At 42.2% G+C, this 13894-nt stretch overlaps 1 protein-coding gene across 1 annotated transcript; it reads right to left on the minus strand.

The window, feature by feature from the left end:
• Nucleotides 1–3499: 3499 nt before the first annotated feature.
• LOC112070195 (somatotropin-2) lies at nt 3500–7318 on the minus strand. The gene is made up of 6 exons (XM_024137612.2): nt 7251–7318; nt 6646–6785; nt 6405–6521; nt 5626–5781; nt 4308–4454; nt 3500–4081 (listed from the first exon to the last, which is right to left on the minus strand). The coding sequence occupies exons 1-6, from the start codon at nt 7258–7260 to the stop codon at nt 4019–4021; spliced, it is 633 nt and encodes a 210-aa protein (XP_023993380.1). The 5' UTR covers nt 7261–7318; the 3' UTR covers nt 3500–4018.
• Between the last annotated feature and the right edge of the window lie 6576 nt (nt 7319–13894).

The raw sequence follows: 13894 nt of genomic DNA on the forward strand, positions 1-13894 counted from the left end.
GGAAGAAACCTAGAGAGGAACCAGGCTATGAGGGGTGGCCAGTCCTCTTCAGTGGAGATTATAACAGAACATGGCCAAGATGTTCAGATGTTCATAAATTACCAGCATGGTCTAATAATAATAATCACAGTAGTTATCGAGGGTGCAGCAAGTCAGCACCTCCGGAGTAAACATCCGGTGAACAGGTCAGGGTTCCATAGCCGCAGGCAGAACAGTTGAAACTGGAGCAGCAGCAAGGCCAGGTGGACTGGGGACAGCAAGGAGTCATCATGCCAGGTTGTCCTGACGCATGGTCCTAGGGCTCAGGTCCTCCGAGAGAGAGAAAGAAAGAGAGAGAGAAGGAGAGAATTAGAGAGAGCATACTTAAATTCACACAGGACACCGGATAAGACAGGAGAAGTCCTCTAGATATAACAAACTGACCCTAGCCCCCCCGACACATTAACTACTGCAGCATAAATACTGGAGGCTGAGACAGGAGGGGTCAGGAGACACTGTGGCCCCATCTGATGATACCCCCGGACAGGGCCAAACAGGAAGGATATAACCCCACCCACTTTGCCAAAGCACAGCCCCCACACCACTAGAGGGAAATCTTCTTCTCCTATGGTATTATGGTGGTCCGCAAACACATGTCAGAGGTGCATGCCGCCACCTACTGTATGGGGTGAAAACTGGGGAACTTTTATACAGCAAAAGGAAGGTTGAAAAAAACATACTCATGTTATTCCCAAACGTTTTTACTAAAACAAAACATCAACGTACTACTTTAGGCAGTTTCAAATGTCTACTCAGATCCCTACACAGGCTCTGGGGCCTGAGAGGGAGGAGTATCTTCCGACAGTATTCCCTGCAATGTTTCAGCCGTGAAGTCCTGAAGATCCAATAACATTTTTGCCGCTTTCACAATGATATATCCAGTTTCTTCTATTTTTTTTATTAGTTTGTCCTGTACAATTAATCACCTGCACAATGAGTGCAACAAAAATCCACCTTCTTCACCATTAGTATTTCAGTATCTTTTATCTGATGAATGACATCAACAGGCTGCTTGCTTGTCATCCACTGCCATCTCTACTCTCTCCTTCAACAATGTTCACTGTCTCCACATAGGAGACCTGATTGACAGCCTTGAGCCTCGCTACTTTGACCTCCTTCACCCTAACAGGGCCCCCAGGGAACTCTGGAAAATGCTTCCCATCCCATTTGCAGCATTGTGTATCCTCAGACTCTTCAACACTTATATTCCATCTGCAAATACTTGACACGTGGCCAAAGATTTCACATGCATGACATTGCAGTTACTTTTGTACATACACTCGCACTGCACATCTCATGTATCACAGCTTCACATGGGTCGGGAGAGACTCTTCATCCTACAGACTTGTTCTCCTCCTTCTTTCTCTTTCACAATGAGGGTTAAGTGATGTGAAGCCTCGATATCCAGCGAGATGACACCTTTCTTCGGTGCCCTTCGCTTGAAAATCACAACTCTCCACTTCGTATGTTGACAGTTTATAGAGCCACAGAGCTTTCTCCTTTCGCTGTTTCGACACACATGAAATCCCCATCATACCGCTCCTGGTCACTCTGACTGACTCCACCTTTCTCAATTTGTCCTTCACCATCTTCGTAATCGCAAACAGGTCTCCCAAAAATGAACATTATTATTCACGAATGGTACTCCAACCAGAAACTGCTGTTCATTTCCAGCTTTAGCTCTTTTAGCTCAATTCTTCTTTATTACCGTGGTCCAGTCATTCTTACCAACTTTACTCGCGCCAATAGAATCAAACATTGCATCAGCTTCCGCCATTGCACGACCTGCCACCACCGGGCCAGATTCAAGTTTGTCCATCCAACTTCCGTATTCCTCCACTCCGGAAACCATCCTCCTTCTCATCATCTCGTTGTATCTATCTAGCATCTCCATTCCGTACAATATTGTCTTCACTTGGCACAACCAACAAGATAGTTCGACCACCGAACAGTTGATATAGTCAGAGGTGCAGAGGTGTTTATAAAGGTGTTGATAAAGTCAGAGCTTTCTCAAATTCTTCAATTAGTAAACTGTTGTTTAACATTGGCAGCAATGTTAAACAACAGTTTACTAATTGAAGAATTTGAGAAAGCTCTGACTTTACTCCTACAGTAGATTTTCTGTACCCAACACGACCAATGAGCTCGAGCACGGGGCAGTGCTTACAGCTGCGTAACCAATGAAATTGCAAGTGCTGGGACACACCTTCATCTGGTTAAAGTTTGCTGGGGCCACCAAAGGGTTTGGAGTGCCCATGATCGAAGACCTGAGAAAAGTAAAATAATAGAATTGTTTTAGCTCACCGTTGAAGTCCCTTCACTAGAACCACAATTGACTCAATATATTCAGAGGTTGGTAGGCTAAATGTCTGTTGGCAACAAGGTAAAATATTCCTGTGGTAAAAATGGTAATATTAGTATCGCATTCTATTTCCTGCCCCCTGGCTTTGCAATTGGTCTTGCTCGTACCTTGCAGGGGAGCCTCGCGAATCAACGGTATGCCACTGGTCATGGCATTGACGTTAATGATGAATGGTAAATTATAACACAGCTACTAGTGCTGAAGGTAAGTCCATAGATTTAGTTATGGTGGGAGTTGATGTGAGGTGGTGTGGTGCTTTTGTAAATCGAAGATTCTGGTACCACTAAGACTCTCAACTCACTTCATATAACACTAAAATGTTCATTATGTTTTATGCATGGAACTTGTTATTCATGATGCACCGATGCTATCCCTCTGACGTGCTCAGCGCGCACAAATCCATTGCCAAAACCTGAAAGCTAGCTTCACGTCCACTGTGTGTCATGAATGTTGAATACAATTCCAGTTGAACTTACTCTGACAATTGTCCACGAGTTTGGTTTTTGTATAGCGTGGAATTTGAGACAAAATATCTAAAGGAACATATCAATGAACAGGTCTGCTGCATACCCTCTTCCTCTCTGTCAAAATAAGTCTGGCACAAGGTTTCGCTTGCTTGCACTTGCAGGACTTTTGTTTTGACATGAGGTGTTTCGACATATTAGGCACCTGCAGCAGACCCATGTTTGGAAAGCCTTTTTATGTATGTTCCTTTGGATATCTTTTCTCAAATTCTGAGCTATATAACAACCAACTCTATGGACAATCGGCAGACAACGTTCAAATGGAGCTTTATTCAACATTCGCAACCAGACAGGGGATATTTATGTACAATACAAATGTACGTGACTATGGGCTGTTTTCAATCTGTATTGCTGAAGAACCGCGTGACATTTTTAAGGTCATTTCCCGATTGAGCCTGACATATGCAGCGTTTGCAGTGAATGCCGTCTCCACGAACGCGGGAACATAGCCTGTACATTTCAATGGAGCATCTGCGATACAAATTGAATCCAGCCTTAAGTTGACCAAGGGACACAACAGGAATGTTGGGGCTAGAAACTTTGAAAGATAGCAAATAGTAGCCAAGAGATCATGTACCACAGAGAACAACAGCTTTATTAAAAACGAATCACTATTAGTTTCAAACAGTAAGATTAAGGAATGAAAATACTTAAAGGAAATTACTCTAAAATATATATTATCCATCTGTGGACATACCAAAACCTTGGAGCTCTACAAGTTCCCATTTCACCCCGAAATATTAATTTATGCATAAATGGCAGCACCACCTTGAATCACATATCTAAATCACATTTTTATCAACTTTTCTATAAATGTACTAATCTAAAATGTCCATGGATCAATGGTAGCTGAGTAATAGAGTGAATATCATAGAAAGTGCTGTTCTTGATTTCAGAGAACAAAATGCAAATGCTTGAAAACCCCTGGAGTCAAGCTCTACCAGATCCAAATTAAATCTACTCTAGACTAAAAAGCACGCCTAATGGAGAATCTCAATTGAAAATGCTCTTCAGTGCAGGGCAAGGTCTAATCTGTATCTGGGAAACCGAACCCTGGAGACAGGCTCTTGCTGGCTGCCGCTCCAGCGCACGTTTACAGAGTGCAGTTGGCCTCCAGCGACTTCCTGCACTTAGCGACGGTCAGGTAGGTCTCAACCTTGGGGTGGGAAAAAAAGAAGAATAGGTTATAGTTGACACATATTAATGTGAATGTTCTAAGTCACTAGGACTTTCTCGAGACCAGTCTTGATCAATGGACAATAATAGTAATAATATATGGGTTAAAGACCCAAAGATACTTCACAAGAGAGACCACAAAAAAAACAATGCACTGTAGAAAATATAGGAAGGCACATGCAATTGAAGGCAAAATGGTCTTCCACCTTATGCATGTCCTTCTTGAAGCAGGCCAACAGCTCATAGTTCCTCCTGACGTTGCCGTCGCCGCCCAGATTCTGATAGTAGTTCCCGTAGGGGGGCAGATGCTGAGAGTCATTGTCATCCAGGCTCAGTACGCCGTCCTGGCTCCCCTGTGGGAGACAGAGAGAGATGTATGGTGGGGTGGATGTGTGCATATCAATATTTGTTTATTAGGCCATTCTAAAAGCACATATAGCAAAAGACACATGCGTAAATGTCCTTGAATGGGCCAATATTCAGTCATTGAATGGGGTGTTACTGATATAGTCACTATTAGTGATGATCGATGAGGTGAGTTACCCCATCACAATGTAAAGCACTGAAAGATCTGCTGAGAAGAGGCAGACGTGGTCCTACACGTCTGCCTCTTTTCCTAGTTAGAAAGCCTAGTTGTATTTCACTTTCATGTCGGTGGAAGATAATAACCACACTGTAAACCCCAATGTGCTGTCATTACTCAAAACTTTTGAGGAAACCGTTGCACTTAATATACAGAATCTGACTACAGTTACTTAAAGTGATTTTTATAGTCATTACTCAAACCTATAGAGTCACCCTGTAGAGGGTTGAGATTTGAGTGGTATCAGCTTGACATTTTTTAGTAATGCCCCCACTAAGCCATGTCTCCAATATAATTTCCAAGTGTGCCTTCCCTTTTGGGTCAATTGTAGAGTTATCACCCATGACTGTATTTGTTAGTGACAGAGACATGTTTGTTGTCATTAATTTTCGGTCCTGAGGCCTTCAAGTGATTTTCTAGGCAAATATTATCATTATGGTTAAACTCTTTATAACTCTTTATTAAATATCTCATAAGGCCTTATTTTGAGGTGTAGCTTTACCCTAATACAGTGGCCTGAAACTCATGGTTTACAGGCCACATCAGGCCTGCAAGTAGGTTTGCAAAATTCCGGTAACTTGTATGTTATTTATCTTTGTGAAAACGTAGAAAAATGTATGTTATGTGTGTAGCATAAGATTAATCAATCAATCACTCAATGTACTCTACATGCAAAAACACAGATATTAAAAACAATTGCAAAAAATCTACCTGTAGTAGAGCATGCTGGGTAAAAAGTTAATTTGTTATAACTTTAAAAAGTTGCATTGATGTGACTCATTTAGATTTGAGCCAGTACCACATAGACATTTTAAGTAATAATGACTTTTCATTGACTGAGTTCAACTTACTAGAAGTATTTGAGTTAAAAAATGCCTTGTGGTTTACAGTACACAAAGTGCGGCACCACAAATGGTCATTGTTCTCCCTCCTTTCTTTACCTTGATGAGCAGGTTGATGCCCACTTTGAGGTCGCTGAGCTTCTCAGAGATCTGGTTGGAGTTTCTGACCATGAGGCTGTTGGAGATGGCCAGGGTCTGGCTAGGGTACTCCCAGGATTCAATCAGGCGGTAAGAGATGTGGAGCAGCTTCAGGACCTGTGTGTGTAGATGTAGAGAAACCACAGATTGTTAGAAAATGAAGTTGAGTTGTATTGTACAGCTTGAGATGCCATATCATTTACATGATACATGGCTGGAGAATGTAGACGTAGAGAAACCCCCGATTAGAGAGTGATGGGTTTTACTTACAAGGACTGTGATATGTGGTTGTTTTACCTACCTTAGTTGAAGAGAATAATAATAGTGTTCGTTTCGGTTGGGAAGAGACATGGCAAATGGCACCCTGATGGTCTGATGTCACTTAGAACCTTTTAATTCTTCTGCAGTGACACCATAGTCTGAATATTGATATTGGTCATTCCTATGTTGAAGTCTTTACATGTGTTCTATCACCTCTATCACTGAGGTATAGCAACATTTTACTGCCGATTTTAAGTGGACAATTTAAAACTCCCTGTCATGGCTAGATTTCATTTCCACCATGCATGATGCTGGCTCCGCTTATCTACAGTATATATTTACCCATGGAGTTTAGACAATCGGGGATCTGCTTGCCCAATAACTAATGACTAAGTTGTATTGATTGTTCAAATTGAGATGCCCTATTATTTATTTTGGAATCATGCATCGTGGAGGATTGTCTCAGCCAGGTAACTTACTGAACTCTTCTGAGTCTCCTGCTTGTCGATTGGGCTCACGATGGAGTCAGAGTTACAGAAGTCCAGCAGGAATATCTTGTTCAGCTGTCTGCGTTCATCAGACAACAGGGTGCCTTCCTGCACAAAATCACAAAGACGGGAGAGAGAATTTTTGATGTGAAGAGCACACTGTCTACAAGAAGAAGAACAACCTCTGAAACGTTATTTGCTATGTCAAAAGAAAATTCAAAAGCTATCTTACAAAGTCATTGAACATTTTCTGAGCCAGCAGGTGGAGATGTTGCACCCGGTTGACTGCAATGTTGAAGAGACGTTGGTTTTCCATCGCTGCCCCTTGACTCAGAAAGCAACTGACCAGTAAGACTGGCATCAGCAGAAACACTAAAAGAGAGATGAAAGAAAATAAGAAATGTATAAAACGAGTAAGTCAAATTATGTTGCGACATGTTAGTAAGATATTCTCAGCCTTTGTACACCAATAGCCTAGCGATTAAGAGCGTTGAGCCAGTAACTGAAAGGTTACTGGTTCGAATCCCTGAGCTGACTAGGTGAGAAATATGTCGATGTGCCCTTGAGCAAGGCACTTAACCCTAATTGCTCCTGGAAGTCACTCTGGATAAGAGTGTCTGCTAAATAACTCAAATGTAAATCTAATAGATCACATAGCTACGTTGTTAAAGGAAGTGGTTATGTGTCAGTAGTTTATACCCTCATGGCACTAAATTACTTGTTCACTCTTTCTCTGCCTCGTTGGCCCCTGCCTCAGGGATTAAATGTTTAAGTTAAAATGCTATTAAATGGTACACTGACTTCCTACTTAAAAAAAGAAAAGAAAAGCTGGTTTACCTTGTCCCATTTTTTTCTCTTAATTGCCAAGGATGATTACTTCACGTGTGGTGGTCGGTTGAGTATGTTGCCGTTTGTTTGGGGCCACTGTTTTTATAGATGGATAACACATGTTTTAATGTATCAACAGGAGGAAACATGAGATTTTCTCCATTTACCACCTTTCGTTGATGGGACCTGTTTTTCTATGTGATTGTGGAACAATCAGTACAATGCGTCAAATCAATCATGAATTTTTCCATGAGCCCGGGAAGAGGTGACCTGTCCTAAAAAAAAAAACGTACTTGACGACTTGACAAATTAGGGTCAAAACACAGACAACACAAACCTCTGTTGTCTAGGACGTAATGAATGGACAAAAGTCACACTCACACAAAGACAGACACACACACACTGTAACTTGACGACAACACCGGTTATTCTGCCATTCCGCTGTGGTACTGTAGATAACAGGCATTATTTGACAAATGTATTATATTGCTTCTTTATTAGCAGCAATATTGTATTGTTTAATGTCAATTGAATGTCCTATGGTGCTAGCACAGGCCTCAAAGTAGACACACAGAGAAGGACCTATCAAGGATGCACATCTTAGTATGTTTTTAATTTGTTTAAATAACATAAACAGTCACTTGATCAATACCCACTTTTTCATTTTTGTGTGAGAGCCTTTGTTATACCTGACAAAGCCCAATAAAGGTATCTGTTGGAGCAAGTGTGTAGGCCCTACTTCATTGATTGATTGATTTTGGGGTAAAAATCTATATGCCGTTTAAAAAAAAAAAGTACACATCTCATCGGATAACACGTGAATGCTTTCAGCCTAGCAGTGTGTGTGCTTGACTACACAATGCTACCAGCCCAAAGCCTTCACTCTATTTGTGCCGCACCACCTTGCTGTGTTGAGTTTATGCTGCACAGGTAGGTGTAGGTGTACTGTGTCTTGACACCTATAAAGGTTACCTGGTCAATAGTCATGACAGTAATGAGATCATGGTTGATGTGTGTCATTGTGGCATACGGGGGAGTAGACTGATCCGGTGTGAACATATTCAGCGTAAGTTGTGAACGAGGTCCATATTCAGCGTTCAGGACACGGAGACGTGCTGAATGTCAGGCTAGGCCCAGCGCTGTCCTAATCCTTTCCTGGCGAAAACAGAAATCGATCTGTTAACCCGCATCTCTTTGGAAGGGCTGCTGCAAGTGCATTTACTGACCACATTACCTTGTTGAATATGTGACAGCTGGCATTCAAAAGAGCATTATACAACGGGTAGTTTTGGCCATGCTATTTGACTGGATGTAGTGATGACTTGTTTTGAGAGTCCAGCAAATCAAAAATACTGTATGTACAGCAGGTATCAATAAAGATTTTGTTCCATCAACCAACATCTCATCATCTGGCCCCCATTGTGGGAAATGTATTGCCTGTAGCAAAATGTCAGACATCACTCAAAAATGTCAGTTGTTGTTTAGGTTTAGTCATACTGCATCACAGTGGTTCCTAAACTTCTCTTTCCTTTATACCCTTATTGACACTTATGGAAAATCCACATGAAATCACTTGCGAAGTGTTCCAAAAACGCATGTTTTCATGTGATCACGTGATCTTATGGGAAAGTGACAACCTGTAAAGTAACACGTGTGAAGTGTTCCAAAAACACATGATTTATTTCCCACGTGTGAAATCAAGTGTTCTTTCTGTAAGGGGACCCTCACCTACTCTCTCCGTTATGTTATTTTACTCAATCGGCTGTATGGCCTCATACCCATTTATGTTTTAACATGTGCCAAATGATCTGGATTAGCCAATTTACAAATGAAGTGGAAATTACTCTTGAACAATTATTATCACGCTACAGAAGAAAGATACTCTATATTACAGAAAATGCCCTGCATGGGTATTGTGTGATACTGTTTTGAGCAATGCATACAGTTGAAGTCGGAAGTTTACATACACTTAGGTTGGAGTCATTAAAACAAATTTTCAACCACTCAACAAATTTCTTGTTAACAAACTATAGTTTTGGCAAGTCGGTTAGGACATCTACTTTGTGCACAACACAAGTCATTTTTCCAACAATTGTTTACAGACAGATTATTTCACTTATAACTCACTGTATCATAATTCCAGTGGGTCAGAAGTTGACTGTGCCTTTAAACAGCTTTAAAAAATCCAGAAAATTATGTCATGGCTTTAGAAGCTTCTGATAGGGTAATTGACATCATTTGAGTCAATTGGAGGTGTATCTTTGGATGTATTTCAAGGCCTACCTTCAAACTAAGTGCCTCTTTGCTTGACATCATGGGAAAATCAAAAGAAATTGTAGACCTCCGCAAGTCTGGTTCATCCTTAGGAGCAATTTCTAAATGCCTGAAGGTACCATGTTCATCTGTACAAACAATAGTACGCAAGTATAAACACCATGGGACCAGGCAGCCGTCATACCGCTCAGGAAGGAGACGCGTTCTGTCTCCTAGAGATGAACGTACTTTGGTGCAAAAAGTACAAATCAATCCCAGAACAACAGCAAAGGACCTTGTGAAGATGCTGGAGGAAACAGGTACAAACGTATCTATATCCACAGTAAAATGAGTCCTATATCGACATAACCTGAAGACCCCTCAGCAAGGAAGAAGCCACTGCTCCAAAACCGTTTGGCCATAATGACCATCATTATGTTTGGAGGAAAAAGGGGGAGGCTTGCAAGCCGAAGAACACCATCCCAACCGTATAGCACGGGAGTGGCAGCATCATGTTGTGGGGGTGCTTTGCTGCAGAAGGGTCTGGTGCACTTCACAAAATAGATGGCATAATGGGGAGGAAAATTATGTGGATATATTGAAGCAACGTCTCAAGACATCAGTCAGGAAGTTAAAGCTTGGTCGCAAATGGGTCTTCCAAATGGACAATGACCCCAAGCATACTTCCAAAGTTGTGGCCAAATGGCTTAAGGACAACAAAGTCAAGGTATTGGAGTGGCCATCACAAAGCCCTGACCTCAATCCAATATAACTTTTGTGGAAAGAACTGAAAAAGCGTGTGTGAGCAAGGAGGCCTACAAACCTGACTCAGTTACACCAGCCCTGTCAGGAGGAATGGGCCAAAATTAACCCAATTTATTGTGGGAAGCTTGTGGAAGGCTAGCCGAAAAGTTTGACACAAGTTAAACAATTTAAAGGCAACGCTACCAAATACTAATTGAGTGCATGTAAACTTCTGACCCACTGGGAATGTGATGAAAGAAATAAAAGCTGAAATAAATCATTCTCTCTGCTATTATTCTGACATTTCACATTCTTAAAATTAAGTGGTGATCCTAACTGACCTGAGACAGTGAATTTTTACTCTGATTAAATGTCAGGAATTGTGAAAAACTTAGTTTAAATGTATTTGGCTAAGGTGTATGTAAACTTCCGACTTCAACCGTATATTATTGATTTAAGTCTATAACACAACATGTAGGGAAGTGTTCTGCCCATCAAGGTTCCCTTGGCTTAAACCTACCAAATTCTTTGAACACGTGTGTCATGACTGAGTGTGTGAGGTTCATGTTAAATGAGTGTGCGCTCCTTTAAGAGTGCACAATATTTATAGGCTAAGGGAGAGATAACCGGAGCAAGAAATAGAACATACAATGTAAGAGTATAGGACAGAATGTAAATAAACGAGCCCAGGATTCACATATTCCTCACACTGGATTCCCCTCTTATTACTAAGAACAGCTACACTAAGTGCAGTATGTCTATGTACAGCAATGTGTGCTTATGGGGCTGTCATAAATCACAGGTGTGATGTGGTTGTAACTCACTCCAACTCTGCCTGGGCCTCTGTGCCACATCACACTGACCTTATAAGTAGGACGTGTAATGGCGCACTATAATACCTCTCTGTGAAGTGAAATTACGCTGAACCAACGTGAACTAGACGTTGAATTGACGTCTGTGCCCACTGGGTTGTCTTGTTACACTTACCGAGATATAGCGCTTGTGTTGACATCAAGGGGATAGAGGTGAGCTACCTCTACACTGTTCTAAGGAATGAAACTCCAGCCAGGTGCCAGTGGGTGATTATAGCACTCAGTTCAGCCTCAGCTGCTCAACACCAATGAGCGAGGTACATGACCCACCGCCACTCTGTGTCAAACAAGCCTGAGACCCTGAAGCAATCAAAGGCGATATGCACATCCGAAACTTGAACCTCAAACGCTGACAATGACTTGGAGCGGAAAAGCCCATGGCCCCCGTAGCAAACGCCAATTCTCCCCCACTCTCCCATCCCCTGGCAAAGAGCGGTCCTCCCTGGCCCCTAGAGTCTCTCCGTTTTTGGTCCCAGGCCAAGATGTCTTCATGCCTTCTATGCTATTCAGTCCCCTGTGCCAGAGACTGTAGCAGGAGCTACATGAAGGAGAGAGAGAGAGGATAAGTGCATGGTCAGCAGGCAGGGTTTTACCTTGTGAGTACTCTTATGTAAATCAAATGTCAGCTCCTGATATTGATTTGTAGTTTCTGTTCTTGACATGTTGAGTTGTTCAGTATTTGTATATACTACATGGCCTAAAGTATGTGAACACCTGCTCGTCGAGCATCTCATTCCAAAATCCTGCGCATTAATATGGAGTTGGTCCCCCCTTTGCTGCTATAACAGCCTCCACTCTTCTGGGAAGGCTTTCCATTAGATGTTGGAACATTGCTGCAGGGACTTGCTTCCATTCAGCCACAAGAGCATTAGTCGGTCACTGATGTTGGGCGATTAGGCCTGGCTCGCAGTCGGCGTTCCAATTAATCCCAAAGGTGCTAATTGGGGTTGAGGTCAGGTCTCTGTGTAGGCCAGTCAAGTTCTTCCTGACCGATCTCGACAAAAATGTCTGTATGGACCTCGCTTTGTGCACAGGGGCATTGCCATGCTGAAACAGGAAAGGGCCTTCCACAAACTGTTGCAACAAAGTTGGAAGCACACAGTCGTCTAGAATGTCATTGTATGCTGTAGCGTTAAGATTTCCCTTCATTGGAACTAAGGGGCCTAACCTGAACCATGAAAAACAGCCCCAGACCATTATTCCTCCTCCACCTCTTCCTCCTCCACAGATGGCACTATGCATTGGGGCATTGTTAGGTGAGAATTATCTGTTAATTGAATGATTCGAATATTCCGCCCTGAAACACATAATTGTATGGAAGTGATTAGAATGTATCAAATCATAATCAATAAATGTGTAGTCCTAGTCAGAATTAGGGTAAAGACAATGTGTCTTTATGGTATTATAAACACAGACTGTCTGAGCTTGGTGCCGACCTGACTAGAGATTGGGAGAGAACAGGGAATACTTGTCAAGAACAAGGTCACTGATCTCTGTCGGCTGGGTAGCAGGACATGTGACTGTGCGTCTGTTTGTGTGTGTGTGTGTGTGTGTGTGTGTGTGTGTGTGTGTGCGTGTGTGTGTGTGTTGTGTGTGTGTGTGTGTGTGTGTGTGTGTGTGTGTTGTGTGTGTGGGTGTGTGTGGTGTGTGTGTGTGTGTGTGTGTGTGCGTATGGTTGTGTGAATTGGTGTGTGTGTGCGTATGGTTGTGTAATGTCGTGGCGTACAGAATTCAGCTATAAAATGAATTGTTTTGTATTCTTGACTTTAGAACGTTCCCGTGAATAAACCTTTGTATCTATTTTAGCTGGGCCTCCATCTGTTTCATTCGACCAGGATCTTACAAATTCCGGTTTGCAGACTGAGGAATATAATTAAATTGGGTTATGAACCTGGAGAACAAAATTCTCTTATCAGGCATGTAGCGTTCTCCAAACCCAGATTAGTCCGTCGGACTGCCAGCTTAGGGAAGCATGATTCATCACTCCACAGAACGTGTTTCCATTGATCCAATGGCGGCTTGCTTTACACTACTTCAGCTAATACTTAGTATTGTGCATGGTGATTTTAGGCTTGTGTGTGGCTGCTCGGCCACGGAAGCCTACCACTTCGCGGCTGATCCGTTGTTGCTCCTAGAGGTTTCCACTTCACAATAACAGCATTTACAGTTGACTGGGGCAGATCTAGCAGTGCAGAAATTTGACAAACTGAGTTGTTGGAAAGGTGGCATCCTATGACAGTGCCATGTTGAAAGTCACTGAGCTCTTCAGTACAGGCCATTCTAATGCCAATGTTTGTCAATGGAGATTGCATGGCTGTGTGCTCGATTTTATACACCTGCAACGGGTGTGGCTGAACTAGCCAAATCCACTAACTTGAAGGGGTGTCCACATAATTTCGACCATCTATTAGCCTAAATCATGAGATTTGTTTTCATCCTGATCAAATGTAGCCTATTAAACATTCTAATCCAAAGAGTGAACATCACAGATAATGTCCAACCTAAATTTTGATTCTTCACAACAGTGGTGATTTTAGAATGTAAAACTTGGTGGGGCAAACGCTTTTTTTGGGAGGGGGGGGCAAAGCCATTACACAACACAACACTAAACAATACATTAATTGCACTATAACTGTGACAAACGGTGCCCACAAACTTTTAGGGCCTACATAAAGCTGTCCCAACAGCAGAGTTCCAACAGCAGTCCCAACACCTTACCACTGCTACACCAGGCTATCAGCGGAGCCTTGTCTGGCAGCAAAACAGTTTATTCAGCCTAATTTA

This window comes from Salvelinus sp. IW2-2015, unplaced genomic scaffold (assembly GCF_002910315.2).
Source record: "Salvelinus sp. IW2-2015 unplaced genomic scaffold, ASM291031v2 Un_scaffold1253, whole genome shotgun sequence".
Classification (NCBI taxonomy): domain Eukaryota; kingdom Metazoa; phylum Chordata; class Actinopteri; order Salmoniformes; family Salmonidae; genus Salvelinus; species Salvelinus sp. IW2-2015.

Coding starts and splice junctions, on each gene's coding strand:
- LOC112070195 (XM_024137612.2), bottom strand. Junction 6,522..6,645: donor AGAAAATGTTCAATGACTTT/GTAAGATAGCTT, acceptor GATTTTGTGCAG/GAAGGCACCCTGTTGTCTGA. Junction 4,082..4,307: donor TCAAGAAGGACATGCATAAG/GTGGAAGACCAT, acceptor TCCCACCCCAAG/GTTGAGACCTACCTGACCGT.